Source organism: Arachis stenosperma, chromosome 5 (genome assembly GCF_014773155.1).
Source record: "Arachis stenosperma cultivar V10309 chromosome 5, arast.V10309.gnm1.PFL2, whole genome shotgun sequence".
NCBI lineage: Eukaryota > Viridiplantae > Streptophyta > Magnoliopsida > Fabales > Fabaceae > Arachis > Arachis stenosperma.
The window spans coordinates 27,970,198-27,988,825 of record NC_080381.1 but is presented as its reverse complement, the minus strand read 5'-3'; the positions used below and the strand labels follow the sequence as shown (position 1 = coordinate 27,988,825).

The window sequence follows — 18,628 nt, the reverse complement described above, 5'->3', positions numbered from 1 at the left end:
TCGTACAGCGATTCCGTTTCACCTTGCACAATACAAGACATTTCCTTCCTTAGCCTATCCATCTTCTCCGGGGGCAAGAATTTATCCAAGAATCCTCTTCTAAGTAAGTCCCAATCGGAGGTGACTTCACTAGATAGAGTGTAGAACCATTCTTTAGCCTTGTCCTCAAGGGAGAAAGGGAAAGCAAACAACCATATAGCAACTTCATCGGATCCTTCCCGTCTAGTGGTTGAGCATATACGATGAAAGTCCTTGAGATGTCGAATAGGGTCTTATGCGGGAAGCCCATGAAACTTAGGTAGGAGGTTGATCAAAGCGGTCTTCAATTCAAAGTTTGCATTCAAGTTGGGGTGAGTTACATGAAGGGGTTGAAGGACATAATCCGGTGCACCCGCTTCCTTGATAGTAACTCTCCTCGGAGCATCCATGGTGTTAGTACCTAAAACGAAAGAAGAGTTATTAGTGATATTGATGGAAGTATGACTAATGCCTTCTTTGAGTGACGGTTCAATGTTCACTTTTAGTAAGGTGGTTGAGGTGGTGAAAACCTCTTCACCTTTCCCAAACTTTAGCCGCCTCCGAGCTTGTCTAATATGAAACAAAGTTCATTCTATTTTCGGATCAAAGGGGACTAAGCTCGGATTCGGTTGTGAACGCGTCATGCAATGAAGGGAAAGTGAGATTCATGGTAACGATGAGGGGTTAGTCACTTGAACAATTTACAATGAAATGCAACTATGTACATATATACACACATTTACTCCAAACAATAACATGGCACACTAAGCAAATCCCTCGGCAACGACGCCATTTTGATAAACGAAATTTAGCATGTCGATTTAGAATTTAATGATGAATACGATCATGAGTATAGTCTAATCGACACTTAAACTTCGCATCAAACAATCCTACAATCTATAACCGAGAGTACTAGTCTCCCGAGTCGTCCTCCCTTGGAATTGCTAGAGCATGCATCTTATTGATTAGGAAGCCTTGTTATAATTCTTTGAAGGTTTTAGCAAAATAGAAGACAAACAATCAATCCTTAAAAGACTTGGCTTAGGGTTGGCATTAGAAATTCTATCCTTATAGTTTCTTCAATGATGACAACAATTAGGCCTTGCTTTATTTAGTTAACCCCTGGGCATAGAGGAAAGTCAAATGAGAGTAATTAACTTGAGTCACAAGTCCTAGCTTTACCTTATGGAAATCTAGCTTTAGTGCACTCCAAGTCAATTAGCAATCTCTAATTTCAAATCAACAATTGACACAACTATTCAACTCCTTCTAATGGCCCAAACCCTATGCCAAGTAAGAAACTTTTACTCCATAACTAGTGTTGGCATTTTATCAAACATTTGATGAGCAAGAGTGAAAGTCATAGTAAGAATGAGAAGAAAGTAGAATTAAAAGTATTTCAACACAAGGAACTAACAACAATTAACAAAGAACAACAATGGAAATGAGATTCTAAAGGAATTGACAAAATCCAAAACTACAAAATTAAATCTAAGATCTATGAGGATTGAGCAATTACAAGCACTACTTGAGATTGGAGAAGAAGATCTATGACATGAACAAAGTAAATTGAGAATTGCAATGGATCTCACCAAAGAGTGATTAAAAATTCAGAAATTGGATGAAGATGAACCCTAATGAGAGCTTGGAATCTCTCTCTCCTTCTCCAAGAGTGTAACTAACTATCTCCCCAAAAATATCTAGAATCTCAAAATGAGCTAAAAGTCCCTTAACCCTTATTTCTTTGGTCTTCTTAAGCTTTTCCCGCCAAGGCACTTCCCCAAGATGGGATCTCCAACTGCCTCCACGCCCAAGTCACGTGGCTCTTTTAAAAAATCACATTCGAACATCGGCGCGCACGCGCAATGTATGCGTGCGCGCCACTGAGGAATCTTGCAATGTGCGCAGAGGCACAATGTACGCGTGCGCGCACATGAAGATCATGGCCTAGCCGCTACGCAAGCCGGCTCATGGCTTGGCTCTTGGCTTCGACTTATAGCTGCTCAATCCACGCGGACGCGTCGAGTGCGCGCACGCGCCCATGCTGAGATTTCCAAAGCTCAATTCTCATGCTCCCTTCCTTTGCGCCCGTTCTCCTTCTCTCTTCTGGTCCATCCCTGCCCTATATTCTGAAACCACTTAACACACAGGTCACGGCATCGAATGGCACCAAGAGAAGATTAGAAATGTATCTAATTTAGTGCAAAATAAGCATGTTTTCATCCATGAGGCAAAATTAAGAAAGGAACACAAAGTCTTGTATTTTCATATAGAAAGCGTGTGGAATCATTGATAAAACCCCTGAAATCAACACAAGATAAACCCTCAAAATGGGGTTTATCAGACATCTATGGAAATGTGCTTCCTTCTTCTTTCCCCATACCTCTAAGGCTTCGATGAAAACATACCTTACATCCCTAAAATGTAATTTTACCTTATAGTATTTTTTGAACGCAACAACTTCATTGATATGCTCACATTTGGTTTTCTTTGACGTTGTAGCAGTCTGTGCAGAAAGAAGAACCAAGTTAGAGAGTGCTTGATCAGTCTAAGTACAGTGGGAAGAAAAGTAAGTCGACCACCATTTGTGGAAGGCAGGAGTCAAAAGAAAGCAAAACTTGATGTCTTGTCTTTGGTATTGGGAAGTCATCCTTTAGTGATTAAGATCCAAAACTTGATCAAACTCTTCTAAACTTAACACCTCATAGTGAATCATTTGCTACAGGATTGAAGGAAAGAGGGGAAGGCAAGGCTTGTGCAAGACCAAATTGCCTCGACACATATTGGGGGTAGTAGGTAATCAATTTCTTTTTTAGAGCCGTGGTTGGCTCATGAGGCAGACCCACAGGAAGGATTTGGGGAGTTAAGGTTTTCGACCATAGCTCGTCAACAATTTCTTGATTCTCAGGTTTGAGACTTGTTAAAAAATGAAGATATCCGACATCACTTTTTCAACAAGTAAATGGATTTGGGTAATAAAATGAGTCATCATATCAGTTTTGATGTCGAGAAGAAGGTTGATGAAATAACAAAAGGCATCGATACTAGACATGATTTTGTGGCTTCGACCAAGTGAGTTGAGATAGTCGAATACCATCAAGTTGAGCTTTTGGGATAGGAGTAGAAAAGGCAATGAATCGAGGCTCAAGTACAACCTTCAACTATAAGTTTGCAACCCAAAGAGGACCAAAAGGGTTGATCAAGGATTCACCTCGACGAATTTCACTAACTACTAAAGAAAGTGTTTCATATAGTTGGCTCAGAATCAGAGAGGGGAGATTGACGTATTTCTTATAATGAAGCATGATAGCTAGTGGCAAATAGTTACTTTTTTGGATCTGAATTGATTTAGGACAAAATAAAAAAGCATTTAGCCACAAGAATAAGAAAGCCATATCTTTACTCTCAGTTACAGGGTCACCCTCATAACTCATGTTGTTCTAAATGAAATTCGATACAAAGGTTGAGTTGAAGTTGATGTCGAAGACATCATCAGGGTATTTCGTAACCCAACATGCATCCTCCGCATTGGGAGTAATGCTGGTCAAAGCAAAAGTTTTCATTAAGGTTAGGCCCATCATTCCATAAGAAAAATGGAAGTTATTTGTTGCTGGACACCAAAAATATAATATAGCTCCTAAAAAGGGCGTAGTATGTGACAACTCAAAAGTAGCTAACCTTAATGCAGCAGAAATCCCTAAGGACTTGCATACTGGTTTGTAGGTCAAAGAGAGTCTCGACATCTAAGTCGAGAATGAAGAACTTAGGGGGTGCTGTTCTAAAGACCCGACTAGCAAAATAAGTAGCCTTAATATTTTTGTAAAAAATCAAAGGAAGGTGTTCAGCGAGAGATGGAAAGAAAGAAGAAATCGACTCGATTTGTTCCTGGGTGGAGATTGGTCCTAGGAATGAATACAAGACAATGGTAACCTGGAATGGAAGCAGTACATGGCTCCGCCATAGTGCAATGGTCTCTAAATCAGGGTTAAGAGCTCTCAGAGTACCATTATTGTTATAGAATTGTGATACATTAGCCACCAACGAAAGAGGGTCTACGACGTGAACATCATCATCATCCTCTTTTTGCAGAGAAGAAACAGAAATAGCAGAAGCTCCACCAGGAGCAGAAGTGGCAACCGCAGTGACAATAGTGGAAACAGGAAGAAGAGATTATGTGGTGGCTTCGATTGTTGAGGTAGTGACAGGAACAGTGGTAGTGGTTATAGCAGCAACTGTAGTAGAAGAAGAAGTTGCGGTAGTAACAGCAGGGGTGCTACTAGAGTGGAGACCTAATTGAAAATCCATGAGAAAGATAAAGGAGATTTTCAAAAGAGAAAAGGGGGGAAAAGTTTTTTCGTAGAAGATGGAAAGTCTTTGGAAAGATCAACAATGGTGAAAATGATGGAAATGAACAAAGTAGTAAAACCATGAGAATATGAGAAAGTTTTAAAAGGAGAAAGGCCATTAAAGCCCATTGAAAACATTATGTATTCCCAGAAACGTGCAAACTGTTTCATTTCTACATAATTGTCTATTTAAAAATTTTGAAAATTTGAAAATGGCACGTGGTTAAATAAAACTTATCATTTCAAATATTGAAAAAATAATTTTTAAGAGACAATTTGTTAGTACGAATTTTGACCTATTAAGAAATTTAACTATTCATGTGAATTGAGTAAGAGAGTGTCCGAGATGAAGTCGGAGGCTCATGAAGTAAGTACTTAGTTATGGGAAAACCCATCCTCGACTATGAAAAGAGTCATGACAAGAATAATCGGAGTCAAGGACACGATGATGATTGTAAGTCGAGTAGAGAATGATTAAAGTCGAAACCAGATGAACTGCACATGATCTAAATCTAAGCACGATGCAAGAACGTGAAGCTTGAAGACCAAGATAAGAGAAGATGTGGGGAGTCCACCGTGGAGAACAAGATTCTTCAGAGCCAAGGCAAGGTCATGGCCTGAGGAAAAGGAGAAAAATAGATCGTGGTTAACTATCCTTATAGTCTGTAAGTAGGAGAAATTTAGAAAAACTGAAGAGACTTCAATCTGAACACTACATCATCACACAAAATTCTACAATTTTTCAGTCTTAACGACACAACGGAAAATTATAGAATGTAAATACATGTGAGTGTCTGGAGCCAGTCTTTTTATTTATTCCCTTAATTTTTTCTTTTACTTCCAATTTATTTTATCATTTTGCTTTTCTTTATTTTTTTCAAGTATGTTAAATTCCTTTCCATTTATTTTAAATTGTAATTTATTTACTATTTATTAATATTTATTCACCCATTTTGTCAATTGTTTACTTTTTTTTCTTTTTTCTTTAAGTATTTTGTTTCGACTATGTTTTCTTTAATTTTTATTCAATCTTGCTTTCAGTTTGACACTATTCGCATTTTATTTATTCGTATTTTTTACATAAATACTAAGTAATTTTGGATTGAGTTCACTCTTTTTTAAAAGAATCGTATTTACTCTCTGAATAAAAATCTTGATACAAACTAAATTTAACATTCTGTCAAAATTACTAAAAATCAGGCGAAACACATATAATGATATTATAGGTTAGATATTCATTCTAAACTATAGTACCAAATAAAATATTAAAAAAGAGAGGTCAAGATTCAATGTAATTATTAACCTTAGAAATTATCATGTTAAAAAATCCAATAATTATATAATAGTTGTATTATTATACAAATAATGTGTAATGACATTATTTGTGGATTAGAAAAATAAAGTGTGTATTTAAACACTTAGATTCATAGAAACGAATTAGTATGTAAACATCCAGTCATTAAAAGTAATTATTGAACCTACATTCTATTTAACAGTAAAAATATTAGATAAACCTGTAAAGTATTATTATTATTATTATTATTATTATTATTATTATTATTATTATTATTATTATTATTATTAAATTTTTTGTAACACTTGGTTTGGACATTGGGCAAGAATAGCTGTCTCGTGAACTTTGCCACACCAATACAAGAGCATGTTTTGGGTGTCTAAAGGACCACCTCATCCTTTCAAGTTCACATGGCTTTGTATATTTGTGGAAATTCCAATTTTACGCGTCCCCTCCAAATTCTTCTCCCTTCAACCCTTCGCTTCCCTTCTCCCTCTCAAAATTATCAACATGCACAATCTGGATCATGTTTCATTTTGTCTCTTTATGGACTCTTCTAGTGTGTTCTAATCAATGCCCCTTCCGCAAACAAAAATTCACTAATAATTGTAACAGTACCAAACCTGTGAATCAAACACAATCACTGAAAAGTGCATAATCAAATTCAAAATAGTAGTCACTTAGGAAATATAAAAATAGCATTGCTTGCTCCATTCATTGCCTCAAATATTTGAGTAAAGGCCTAATAAACTTGAGAGAAGCTGAAGCTTATAATAATAACAATAATAACTGTCTTTGAGTAATAATAATAATAATAATAATCATATAAATATACCTTCTTCCAGATGTAAGGAAACATAATTTAAACTTTTCTGTCAAATCTAAAAATATCCAAAAAAAAATTAACAAAATAAAAACCATAAATACTTAAAAATATAATTTTCCTGCTAAACTTTCTTAGCAGAAATCTTTGTTCTTCTCCATACTCTTCACACATTTTATCAATTCCTTTTCACTCAATCAGCAATGGTCCAAGTCATGTCATTCTCAAAGATCCAATGACAAACTTCAATCCGACCCGGACCCGACCCAAGAGAAAGGAATGCACCATGAGTGGGGCTCCAAGCCGAGGTATCCAAGTGACAAATAGCAACACCGTGGTTAACCTTATCCTTACTTTTCGGGTCAAGTAGATCCGCTTCGTAAACCCGGACCTTCGGAACCGAATGACAATAATACAACAAATAAGGAAACAAACTTTGATGACACGACACAGACTGCGTGACCCTTCCACCATTGATCCCAATAACCTTACCCACCAACACATTCTTCTTCGACCCGTTTACGTTCAGGGTTGACCGAACCGCAATGTTCCGACCCAAAACCGAAGTTGCAAAGTCGATCATGTCCTCCATCGATCCAACGCACCGTTTCGTTTCCCCGGGCGATGGGACCCTCTCGCACTCTTGCAATGACTCTCTCATCATCTTCTCCATGGAACCGTTGTCTGAGGCTTTGAAAATCTGCTTCAGTTCAGGGATCTTAGAAGTAGAGAAGGGTAGTTTCGACAATATGGTCCGGGGCAAAAACGACCTTTTAGGCATTTTATCCCTAATGTCAGGGATGGGCATCACGGTACCTTCTTTTATCATCTTCTCTCTGAAGAATTTGCCCGGTTCTACCCACTTATTTACCAAACTGCCACTGATACCAGAATCCTTCGTTTTCACTAGAGAAGAATCCAAACCAGAACCAGAACTCACATTTGTGTACCTCGCGAATGACATTCCGTCTTTTGTGTAATCCTTGAAGGTGTTGTTGACTCCATAGCCAGTGAACCCAACCTCGGTTTTTCCGGTGGAACCTTTTCCGTAGCCTGAGAACGTGTCAGTTCCTTCGTTGAACGATTTTCCGTAGTTGCTGAACTCCACTTTGGCGGCGTTGGTGCCTTTGGCGTAAGAGGTGAAAGAATCTGCACCCACATTGGATTGCTCTCTGTAGGTGGTGAAGCTCTCCACGGCGCCATTTCCGCCGCTGGCGTAGTTTGAGAAAGTGTTGGTTGGGTTGTTCATATTCACGCCGTACCCTTTGAACGTGTCGTTGCCGGCGTTGGCGGTTTCAGCATAGTTAGAGAACCCGGACCCGACAACGTTGGACTCAGTTCCGTACCCTGTGAACGTGTTCTCGGGTTTGTTCCCGTTTTTGCCATAAGAGGTGAAGGATTGTTGTCCAGCATTGCCGTTTTCTGAGTATGAATTGAAGGATTGGGTTCTTCCGGTGGCGTGATCAGAGTAGGATGTGAACCCCAGGTTAGGGACGTTGACACCGGAGGCATAGCCGCGGAAATCGCCGCCTCCTCCTGCGGCGCTGGAGCCGTAGGTGTGGAAGGATTGGTCGACAACATTGCCGTCGGTGGCGTAGCTGCTGAAACTCTCGGAATGGCCGGCGGAGTCGCGGCCGTAGCGGCGGAAGTCGTTAACGGGGATGTTGGCGTCGTCGGAGTACTTTTTGAACGCGTCGGAACCACCGGGTCGACTCGTTCCGTAGTTGGTGAAGTTCTTGTCTCCGTAGCCGGCGAAGTTGGCGTCCTTGTCGTGCTTCTCCAGCGAGGCTCCAAGGTCCGGGAAGCAGAGGAGGTTCGCGGCGGCACAGAACTCCGGGAGGCGCGTGGAGAGTGCGATTCCGCCTCCGGAGCCGGCGAGTTTTGAGAATGCGGCTGCGTCTACGGCGGTTAACGGGGACGCCTTTGAGAGGAGGAAGTTTGGCTTCGGGACGTTGTTGCGGATCTCCTTGTCCCAATAGCGAAGCAGAGAGGCCTTCGGGGTGAATGGGTTGGTGGCGCCGCCTCCGCCGTTCGCGTCGGAGGAAACCTGCATTGGTGAAATGAACACCCATTGTTGAGTTAGGATAGGTAAGTGTGAAAAGATTGACACTTTTGAATGGGATTTAGAGAAAAATAAAATTTGTGCTTACACTGAGAAGAAATGGTGATGTTGATAAGAAGAGGATTAGGATAAAGAGCCAGCGGAAATTGAGTTGTTTGTTCATGTTAATTTTGCTCTATCTTTTGTTCTGTATTTCCCTTTCTATTTTCCTATTTTCTTATAGTAAATTTGTGTTTTTCTTTCCCTCTTTTCTTTTGGGTGGTTACTCACAGTCTATGGGAGATATGGGAATGTTGGAAGGGAGCACTTGTTCGGGTGTATTGCAGAAATTTATATCGGTGAGGAGAGAGAAACAAAGATAGAGAGAGAGTGTGCGAGTGTGTGTGAACAAAAATGCTTTAAGATTGGGCCTTGTAATGTTCATTCATGCTGTTGTTGCTGCGTGGGAATGGTGAGAGAGCTTTGTCTTTAAGGCTCTGGCATGTTTCCCTCTGCAAACTGCATTGACTAAAACAAATGCAATAATTAATACCTGTGTTAGTCATAGTAACTACTAGTAGTTGTAATTTGTAATTGTAGCTGTGGCATTATTAAATTATTAGGAATTTGATTAATGTAACTAATTTTACAGCAAGAACCGGGATGGGGAAATGGAAGGGTAAAAACTAAAAACTAGGAACAGATTAAAACAATACAAGTGACATGTGAAAACAAGAAATAATTGGTGAAAGTATAAGTGGTCAGAAAATGATATGAGGGTACAAAAGAGATTGGTCAAGAGGAAAAGAACAAGTACGAATACAAGAACGATAAAATAGGGGGAGAAGAAGGGAAGGGGTTTGTGGAAAAGTTAAGTAGTAGCAACTAGCAAGAGAGGCATTGAACTTTTGTGAGTGCACCTTTTTTCTTTGAACTGCTCGACAGTTTGCATGAACTGAAGAAGAATACACATATGGTTATGGAGAAGAGAGAGAGAAGCGTATTTATAGGCCACTTGAAAGGAAAATCCAATTGACGCGCATTCTGAGTGCCATAACGCGGTAACAAATTTGGATTATTTGTCCAATCACTTTTTCTTGTTTATTTTTTAGAGATTAACAAAATTTTGGTATAACACTCGTTATTATTAGATTTTATGGTATTTTTTAAAATTTTGATAACAAGATAATATGCTTATGCGTATTTTCATGTATTGATAATAAGCTGTCAAAATTTTGACAAACATAAAAAAATTCAATAATTAAATATTATACTAAAATTTTATTAAATTTTATAGTATTTTTAAAATTTTAGTGACAAGAAAATATACCTCCGCGTATTTTCATGTATTGATAATAAGTTGTCAAAATTTTGGGTATATCTAAAATGAGTATAATAATTATGTGTCTATTAGATGTGTCATATTTATATAAATTATTAAATTTTATTAGATGAAAATCAAAGATTAATATAAAAAAAGAATATTGATGGACTCTAATAAATACAGAATATCCTAATATATAAATAAATATTTTAAATGATAACAAAATATTTTATTTTTAAATAATTAAATATAAAATATATAAATACAAAATATATGAATATTTTTTATTCATTAAGAATAATTATTATGCAAGAAATTTTTATAATATTAAAAAGTTATATTAAAATAATATTTTAAACTGTAACATCAAAATATAAAATAATTAAAATTTTATTTTATATTACTTGACAAATAATTAAATTATTATATTCAGATTTATTAATTAACTAATTTTGTTAAAGATATTATCATATAATATATTTTTTCATGAAAATATTTTAAAATTATAATTTATTTAAAATATTATATATAATACATGAAAATATTAACCTTTTTATCTTTTAAATTTTTTTTAAAACAGAATAAATAATATAATTCTAAATACATACCTATCACATTATATATTTACTTATATTAGTAAGACCTAAACTAATCAAACTTAGATAATTAAAAATATAAAATAATATAAATATTTTTTATTCATTAAAATTAATTATTATCCAAAATTTTTTATAATAATAAAAAATTATATTAAAATAATATTTTAAACTGTAGTATAAAAATATAAAATAATTATATTTTATTTTATATTACTTGATAAATAATTAGATTATTATATTCAATACTTATTAACTAACTACTTTTATTAAAAGTATTATTATATAATATATTTTTTATTAAATATTTGTCAAAATATAATTTATTTAAAATATTATATATAATACATGAAAATATTATTTTTTTATTTTTTAGAAAAATTAAATAAATAATGTATATCAATTATGTATATGTATTATATGTGTGTATATAATAGTAACTGATATAGAATTGGGATATATTCTTTTATTCTTTAAACTCTCTAATTATATGTCATCTCATGACACTCTCAACTAGTCTTTCTTATTTATATTTATTTTGTGGTAATATTAAGTAGATAATAATTTAAAATTATTTTTTAAATTTAACATTTATAATTTTATATATATAATATTTATAATTATATATTTATAATAAGATTATTTTTTAATTTTTATTATTTTCAAATATCTTTTTCTAGTTAAATTTTTAATTCTCTAACTCTACCAAATATATATATATATATATATATATATATATATATATATATATATATATATATATATATATATATAATTGGTGCATAAATATTTTTTTAAAATATTTTTTTATATAAAATTTATTAAAAATATATTTTGTTAAATCTAACAGTAAAATATATATTTTTTATTTTAATATAATATGTTTATTTGATGTACATTCACTAATAAGAAGGACTATGAAAAGGGTGAGAAGGAAACTCAATGGATAAAGGATCAGCTTACAATGAACGGTCTTCACATTAATAATTAATTTTAATGAATAAAAAATATATATATTTTTATATATATATGTTTTATATTTTTAATTATCTAAGTTTGATTAATTTAGATCTTACTAATATAAGTAAATATCTAAGTAAATATATAATGTGATAGGCATGTATTTAGAATTATATTATTTATTTTATTTTAAAAAAATAAAAAATTAATATTTTTATGTATTATATATAATATTTTAAATAAATTATATTTAATTATTTTCATGGTTCTAAAAACCGGACCGGACCGGCCGGTTCAACCGGAAAAACCGGGAACCGGTTACCTAGCCGGTCCGGATAACATAGAAAACCGCTTGGTAAAAAACCGGTGAAAAAATCGGTCGAACCGGCAGTTAACCGGTGAACTGGAAGAATCGTCCGATTTTTTGGCGGTTTAGTGGTTTGCAACTTTAATGCCAAACGACGTCGTTTTGGTTTATAAAAAAAAAAAAAAAAGGGAAAGGCTTACGCGAAAGTCTCCTAACCTAACCCTGTAACCACTATGCCACTAACCCTTTCTTCCCATTTCTTCCCCTTTCCCATAACCTAATCGGCGCCAGCCTCTATTCACCCACCAAGGCCACCATTGCCACCCACAACTATCCACAGCAGCCGCGACCACCACCGGCCGAGCCCGCCTCCTCGTCGCCGAACGTCACCTAGCCCGCCTCCTCATTCGCCACCCACAGCCATCCACAGTAGCCGCGACCACCACCATAGAGCTACCACCACCAATCGAGCAGCCCACCGCCACCGTATCCCGCAGCCACCGTGTTCCGTAGCCACCGCGTCCTGCAGCCCACCGCATCCCGCAGCCACAGCAGCGACGGGTTTGACCACCACAGCCTCTACCGTGTCGTTGTCATCGCCAAGCTCGCCTCCTCTATCGTCGCCGTTGCTCGCCGCCGGTAAGTAATACATGTATATTGAGCTCACCTCCTCTGTTATTCCTCCTCGTTGTTGCCTTCTGATCTTCTGTTCATGATTTTCTGATTTATTTGTTTGCTTGAGGTTATTTGTTCATGGTTAATCATTTATTTGTTTTGCTGGACTTCATGATTTTGGTTGCTGAATTCATGATTTTTTGAGGTTATTTTGGATTCATGATTTTTAATTTTCTGAGGTTATTTATTTGTTCATGATTTTCTGAGTTAATTGGTCACTCCCCTCTGTGTAGTTTGCTGAGTTAATTCATCACTCTCCTCTGTGTCCGGTGTTTCCTTTCTCTGAATTATTTTTTATTGTGAAATTTGCTGAGTTTGCTAATTTTGTTTGCTGATTTAGTTTGCTGAGTTTTCTAATTTAGTTATGCTGTGGAGTTTGCTGATTTAGTTTGCAAATTTTGTTCATAATTTTCCTTATAATCTCCAGTGAAGATCTTTGGTTTGTTATACATATTAAATGGTTATATTTTTTTCAACTTTTTTCCCATCTATTTTTCAATGATTGTGATAAAGTCATTAATATTGTTACCTTGCCTTTTATTCAATGCAGAGGCATGTGGTGGACTTTTATGTATCTGATTTTCAATCTGGATTGAGAGCTTTGGTTAAAACAGGCTATGCCAGGGTGACCCCTTATGTCGATGATTCTATTGTAATTGATGTCAATCCAATAAAGACATGTCCCTGAGTTTTTCGATGGTTAGGGAAGAGAAAGCTTTCTAGTGACAATCGTATAATGCAGTTAAAAGAAGGGTAATGTAATTTATCTTATTGAAGAGTTGAATTTTTTTGGGTAAAATTGGTGTAAAATGAAGCACTTAATCCTGGCATTTGTTCTTGTTAAGTGAATTATGCTTCTCGTTGAGTAATAAAACTTTGATTTGATTTTGATGATATGATCGTTGCATGTTGTTGTGTAAATGGAATCAATTTGGGTCATGCCTTAGGAAAATGGTTGTTTTTTGTTATGAACTTTGTTGATTGAAATTGTTTGTGAACTTTTAATATTAAATTATGAATAATTTATGATGTAAAATTGTGAAATTTTAAATTTTATTAAGTTAGAAATTATTAAATTTATATATTCAAAATTATATAAATTTTTTAATAATTTTATTTAATATTTAATTAAATCGGTTAAACCACGGTTGAACCCCGGTCGAACTAGTGAACCATTGAACCAGTGACTTCACCGGTTTATTGACCGGTTCGGTTCTCGCAACCTTGATTATTTTAATAAAAATTATATGCTATAATAATATATTTACCAAAATTAGTTTGTTAATAAATTTTAAATATAATAATCTAATTATTTGTCAAATAATATAAAATAAAATTTTAATTATTTTATATTTTTATGTTACAGTTAAAAATATTATTCAAACTTGCTTAAAAATAGCTAATTTTTAAACTTTGAACCAAATATGGGAATATAATATTACCATCTTAAAAAATTTAGGAATTATTTATAATTTCTCCAACCACAAACACCCTAAGATCTTCTCTGGTCTTTTAATTTTATTTTGTAAAATATTTTCTGTCTTTACTTTTTTTGTCATGAATTTCTGTTTATTTCTCTCCATAAAGAATTGATATTTAGAGGTATCTGTGAATATTAAATTTTAAATTTTTTTTAAAAAATTAACACAATTATGATAAAATTCTATACAATTCAACAAAATATATTAAATCAAACACAATTCAAACATAAATTTATTATAATAATATACACATAAAATTTTTAACATATAAATTAAAATAAAATAAATTAAGATTACTTACACAACTTATACATATAAAGACATTTAATTTTTTTTCAAAGATTTTATGGGTCCTCGTGGGACAGGCACATCAATCCTTGCCCCATCCCAATTTATTCGTAGAAATGAGTCCCCATTTCATGAAAATTTTGCGAGTCTTCATTAGCCTCCCTATCGCAGGTAATCCCCGTTGATATTTGAGGATGCGGCCTTTTTGCCATTCCTAATTAAGAGTGTAATACTACTATTAGTCTATTAAAGAGAATATAAGTAACCAACTTGATGTGCAATCAACTTAAAAATTTTTTAAAAAAATCTGATTTTGAAATTCCAAATAATTAAGATTAGGTTCAGAAATACGCGTCATCCAATAACCTCTAGCATGACCTTTTTCTCCAATTTCTCTCCCCACGACGCAGCGACCTTGTTCTGTAATTCCTCTCGAGCACCCTCAAGGTCCATCGCCCCTCATGCGCCACCACATCCTTCCCCCAACTCTTCTCTTCGCGGCGTCGGATCCTCCACATCGAACTACTTTTATCGTCAGCCCTTCTAACTGATCTTGTCGCTATTCGTGCAAGACTTTTCACTGTTTTTCTACTTTTTGTGTTACATTCTGTTTGGTTTCATAATTCGTCGTTGCTACAGACTGTTCGAGAGAGCAACGACGTCGTTTCTGTATTCTTCTAAGTTTTTGGATGATTCTTTTTACTAGTTTTGGATATTTTTTTCCTAGGTTTCAGATGTGTTCTTGTTATATGTTTTGGATGTTTCTTCTTTTTAGGTTTTGGGTTTTATTTTTAATAGCTTTAGATGTTTCTTTTCTTAGTTTTTGTATTTTTTTCGCATTAATTTTGAATTTTTTGTTTTTTTAGGTTTTGAATTTTTTTTAAAAGATAATTTTGTGTCTCTTTTATTAGGTTTTGAATGTTTCTATATTCAAAAGTGATGATTTCTTCTTTACCATATTTGAAAGAGTTTTGGATAATCTTTTATAATAGTTTTGAATATTTTTTTTGTTATGTTTCGGATATTTCTTTTTTGTTTTTTGTTTTGGTTGTTTCTTTTTTTATATTTTGAAATTTTTTAAATAGTTTTAGGTGTAATTTTTTCTTAGTTTTTGGATATTCTTTTTTCAATTACTTAGATATCTCTTTTTATTAGATTTTGAATTTTTTAAAATAATTTTGGATATATTTTTTTTTGTTAGATTTTGGATGTTTTTATATCCGAAAGTGATGCGTTCTTCTTTTCCATAATTAAAAGAATTTTAGATTATTTTTTTAAATAATTTTAAATATTTTTTTATTACGTTTCAGATATTTTTTATTGTATTTTTTTACTGATAATAAAATTAGAATGACTCTTAAGTTGTGGTGCTATTTTTTTTAATAAGCTTTCTTTTTTTCATTAATTAACTGCAATTTACTGTATCATAATCGGTTATCTAGTAGAATTGAGTCTATTAATATTAAAAAAGAGTGAGTTTTTTACTTTTCTTTTTTTTTTTTTGGCTAACAAGTGAATTCAATTACGAGAGTAATAAAAAATTTTATAAAAATTTAAATTTATTATACTTTTACTAAAAATTTTAAAATAATATGCTTTAATAGTATTTATTAGCTAATTCTAAAAATATTAGTCAATAAATATTATAAGATTTCTTTTTCAAACATGATGTTATTAAGAATATTAAAGGAGTAGAATAGATAGTTTTACTATTCTTCAAGAAAAATAATTAGGAGTTTTAATTCATTTTTTAATGTTTTCAAAATATAACATATATATAGTTAAATTTTTACCTATTTAAATATTAAAAAAATAATTAAATAATAAATTAAGACTTTTAATTATCACTTATTTTTTAATATATTGAAAGCAATTGTTAACGAAAACTCTTTAAAAATGTCTAATGTTGACACAAAATTTCAACCAACGTAATTAATTATAATGGCAACTATGAGCTAAATTTGGGGGGCGGGGGATTGTCAAAGCTCAAAGTATTTAAATTTGAATTAAACTCTAAAGTAGTTCTTAAGATTGATAGTTGATATTAAAAAGATTTTAAAAATTTTAATTGTATCATAAAAATTTTTGAAATTAAAAAAATTATTTTACATTGATCAACATATCTTTTCTATTGAGTTAATAGTCACGTCGTGAGTACGATAAACTAAATAAAACGACATTATTTTAGTTTTGATGCTAAATATTTGATAAAATAACATCATTTAATTTTAATAAACTACAAAAACTGTCTTATGCCAAAAAAAAGTGTATGACTATAAAGGTAAATAAATCAAGCCTTTAGTACAAAAATTAATAAGAACATTATTTCACCTAATTCAGCATCTGGTGTGACAAATAATTCGACTGAAAGAAAATGAGGGATTAATTTAATACAATTTTTTAATCTTAAAAATGTTTATAATATAATTAAAATTTCAGGACCTTTTCAATACAACGGCCAATCTAAAAAATTATTTTTTTGTGTACCTCATCTAAATTTTGATAAAAAGGACAAATAAATAATATCAACATAGAGTTTGAATGAAAAACATTTTTCCCAATTTTAAGTTCGGTATGATAAATTTTTTTGAGAAATATTTTTAATTTTAAAAGAATATAAATATCTCACTTTGTGTTTGATGGATTTGAAAAATATGTGTTTATACTTTTAACTTTGAAAAATTAAAGGTGTTTTTGAAAATATTTAAAAAAATAATTTGTAAAATTAATTTATATATTTTTATAAAATTAAAAAATTTAATATAATCTTATATATTAATAAGTGTCTAAATTTATTTTTACTTAAAATCATTTTAAATATTAAAATTAATTTTAGCAAATATAATTATTGTACTTATTCACTTTTATTTTTATTTATTAAACATCGTTGTTAAAACTATTTTAAAGCTAAATTTGATAGACCATTTTTAAGAATTTAAAACTTTACCAAACGTACAAATTACATAAATTGTATTTACACTTAATAAAAGGAATAAAATAACAATTAATTGTCTTAGCATTTCAATCTCAAACTAATTAATTAACTCTAAAAAATATCAATTAAGTCCTTCATAATAATAAATAATAAACACAATATATTTTTGCATTAACTCCGCCTATGTTACACTTGCGGTACATAGCCGGTCCCAAACCCGGATAAAGGAGGAGGGTTGTGTTAGGTCTTCGGCAACCAACATAAAAATATAGCCAAACCCCCATGACATGAATCAAAGACATTATTGCGCTAAAGCTAGGTCGTTGTCCGGAAGCAACGCGCCGTATGGCTCGAGTACGGTGTCAAAGCAAGAGCCACTGCATCGGTGCTCGGATGTAGTGTTAAATGAGCAAGGATTCTCGCATTTTCGTGAACGGACGAGGGTAAATAAGCTAGTTCACAAAGTAAAAGGTAAAGGTCGAAGCGACAGAAGGTTGAGATTTGGGACATGGAACATAGGCACTCTAACAGGAAATTCCATGGAGGTGGTAGACACCATGACAAGGAAGAATATTAACATTATGTGCCTACAAGAAACGAAATGGGTTGGTGCAAAGGCTAGAGAGTTGGATACTTATGGTTTCAAACTTTGGTATACAGGAAAGGTGAAGAATAGGAATGTGGTTGGAATAATTGTGGATAAGTAGTGGAAGAAGGACGTAGTGGATGTCAAGAGGGTGGGAGATCAGATCATCTCTATTAAACTTGTGGTGGAGGGAGGTGCTTTCCATGTGATTAGCGCCTATGCACCGCAAGTGGGTTCGGACGAACAACACAAGATAAGGTTTTGGAAGGATCTAGAGAGTTTGGTTCAAGGCATATGCTCTTGGCGATGAAGATCTACCACTTTGGATTTATGCCATGAAGATCTACCACTGAAGCGATATACCTATTAAGAAGGATGATGGAGAGGTATCGTAGTAATAAAAGGGATCTACATATGGTGTTTATTGATTTGGAAAAAGCGTATGATAGGGTACCAAGGGAGGTCTTATGGAAGGTTTTAGAAAAGAGGAGAGTAAGGATCACATATATTCGGGTAATTAAAGACATGTATGATGGGGCCACAACTAGTGTGAAGACTCAAGGTGGTGTGACGAAGGAATTCCCTATTGGTATAGGATTACACCAGGGATCATCCTTAAGTCCATACCTTTTCACATTAGTCTTGGAAGTACTCACAGAGCACATCCAAGAGCCTGTGCCATGGTGCATGCTTTTTACCGATGATATCGTCCTTATGGGAGAGTCAAGGGAAGACCTAAATAAGAAGTTGGAGTTATGGAGAGAACCTTTAGAAGTGTATGGTCTGCGCATAAGCCGTAGCAAGACGGAATATATGGAATGTAAGTTCAGTCTGAGAAGGAAAAACCCCAATATAGAGGTGAAGATTGGAGAAAACATCCTAGGAAAAGTTAAAAGTTTTAAGTATCTTGGGTGCATATACATGATAATGGAGAGATTGAACATGATGTAAATC

At 33.5% G+C, this 18,628-nt stretch overlaps 1 protein-coding gene across 3 annotated transcripts; it reads right to left on the bottom strand.

Annotated features, from left to right (window-relative positions):
* Positions 1–6,313: 6,313 nt before the first annotated feature.
* Positions 6,314–9,491, bottom strand: LOC130982767 (polygalacturonase 1 beta-like protein 3). Of its 3 annotated transcripts, none has more exons than XM_057906850.1 (3): positions 9,443–9,491; positions 8,632–9,041; positions 6,314–8,528 (listed from the first exon to the last, which is right to left on the bottom strand). In XM_057906850.1, exons 2-3 carry the CDS (start codon positions 8,704–8,706, stop codon positions 6,675–6,677), a joined length of 1,929 nt encoding a protein of 642 aa, XP_057762833.1. In that variant the 5' UTR covers positions 8,707–9,041; positions 9,443–9,491; the 3' UTR covers positions 6,314–6,674. The 3 variants fall into 3 exon arrangements, with proteins under 3 accessions (XP_057762833.1, XP_057762834.1, XP_057762832.1); XM_057906851.1 differs by having other exon boundaries at positions 8,632–9,050; positions 9,443–9,486; XM_057906849.1 differs by having other exon boundaries at positions 8,632–9,480.
* Positions 9,492–18,628: the final 9,137 nt, after the last annotated feature.

Excerpts from the sequence above, each read along its gene's own strand:
- LOC130982767 (XM_057906850.1), bottom strand. The coding sequence starts at position 8,706 with ATGAACAAACAACTCAATTTCCGCTGGCTCTTTATCCTAATCCTCTTC. Across the intron at positions 8,529-8,631 it reads CATCACCATTTCTTCTCAGT|GTTTCCTCCGACGCGAACGG; the intron begins GTAAGCACAAAT and ends TCACCAATGCAG.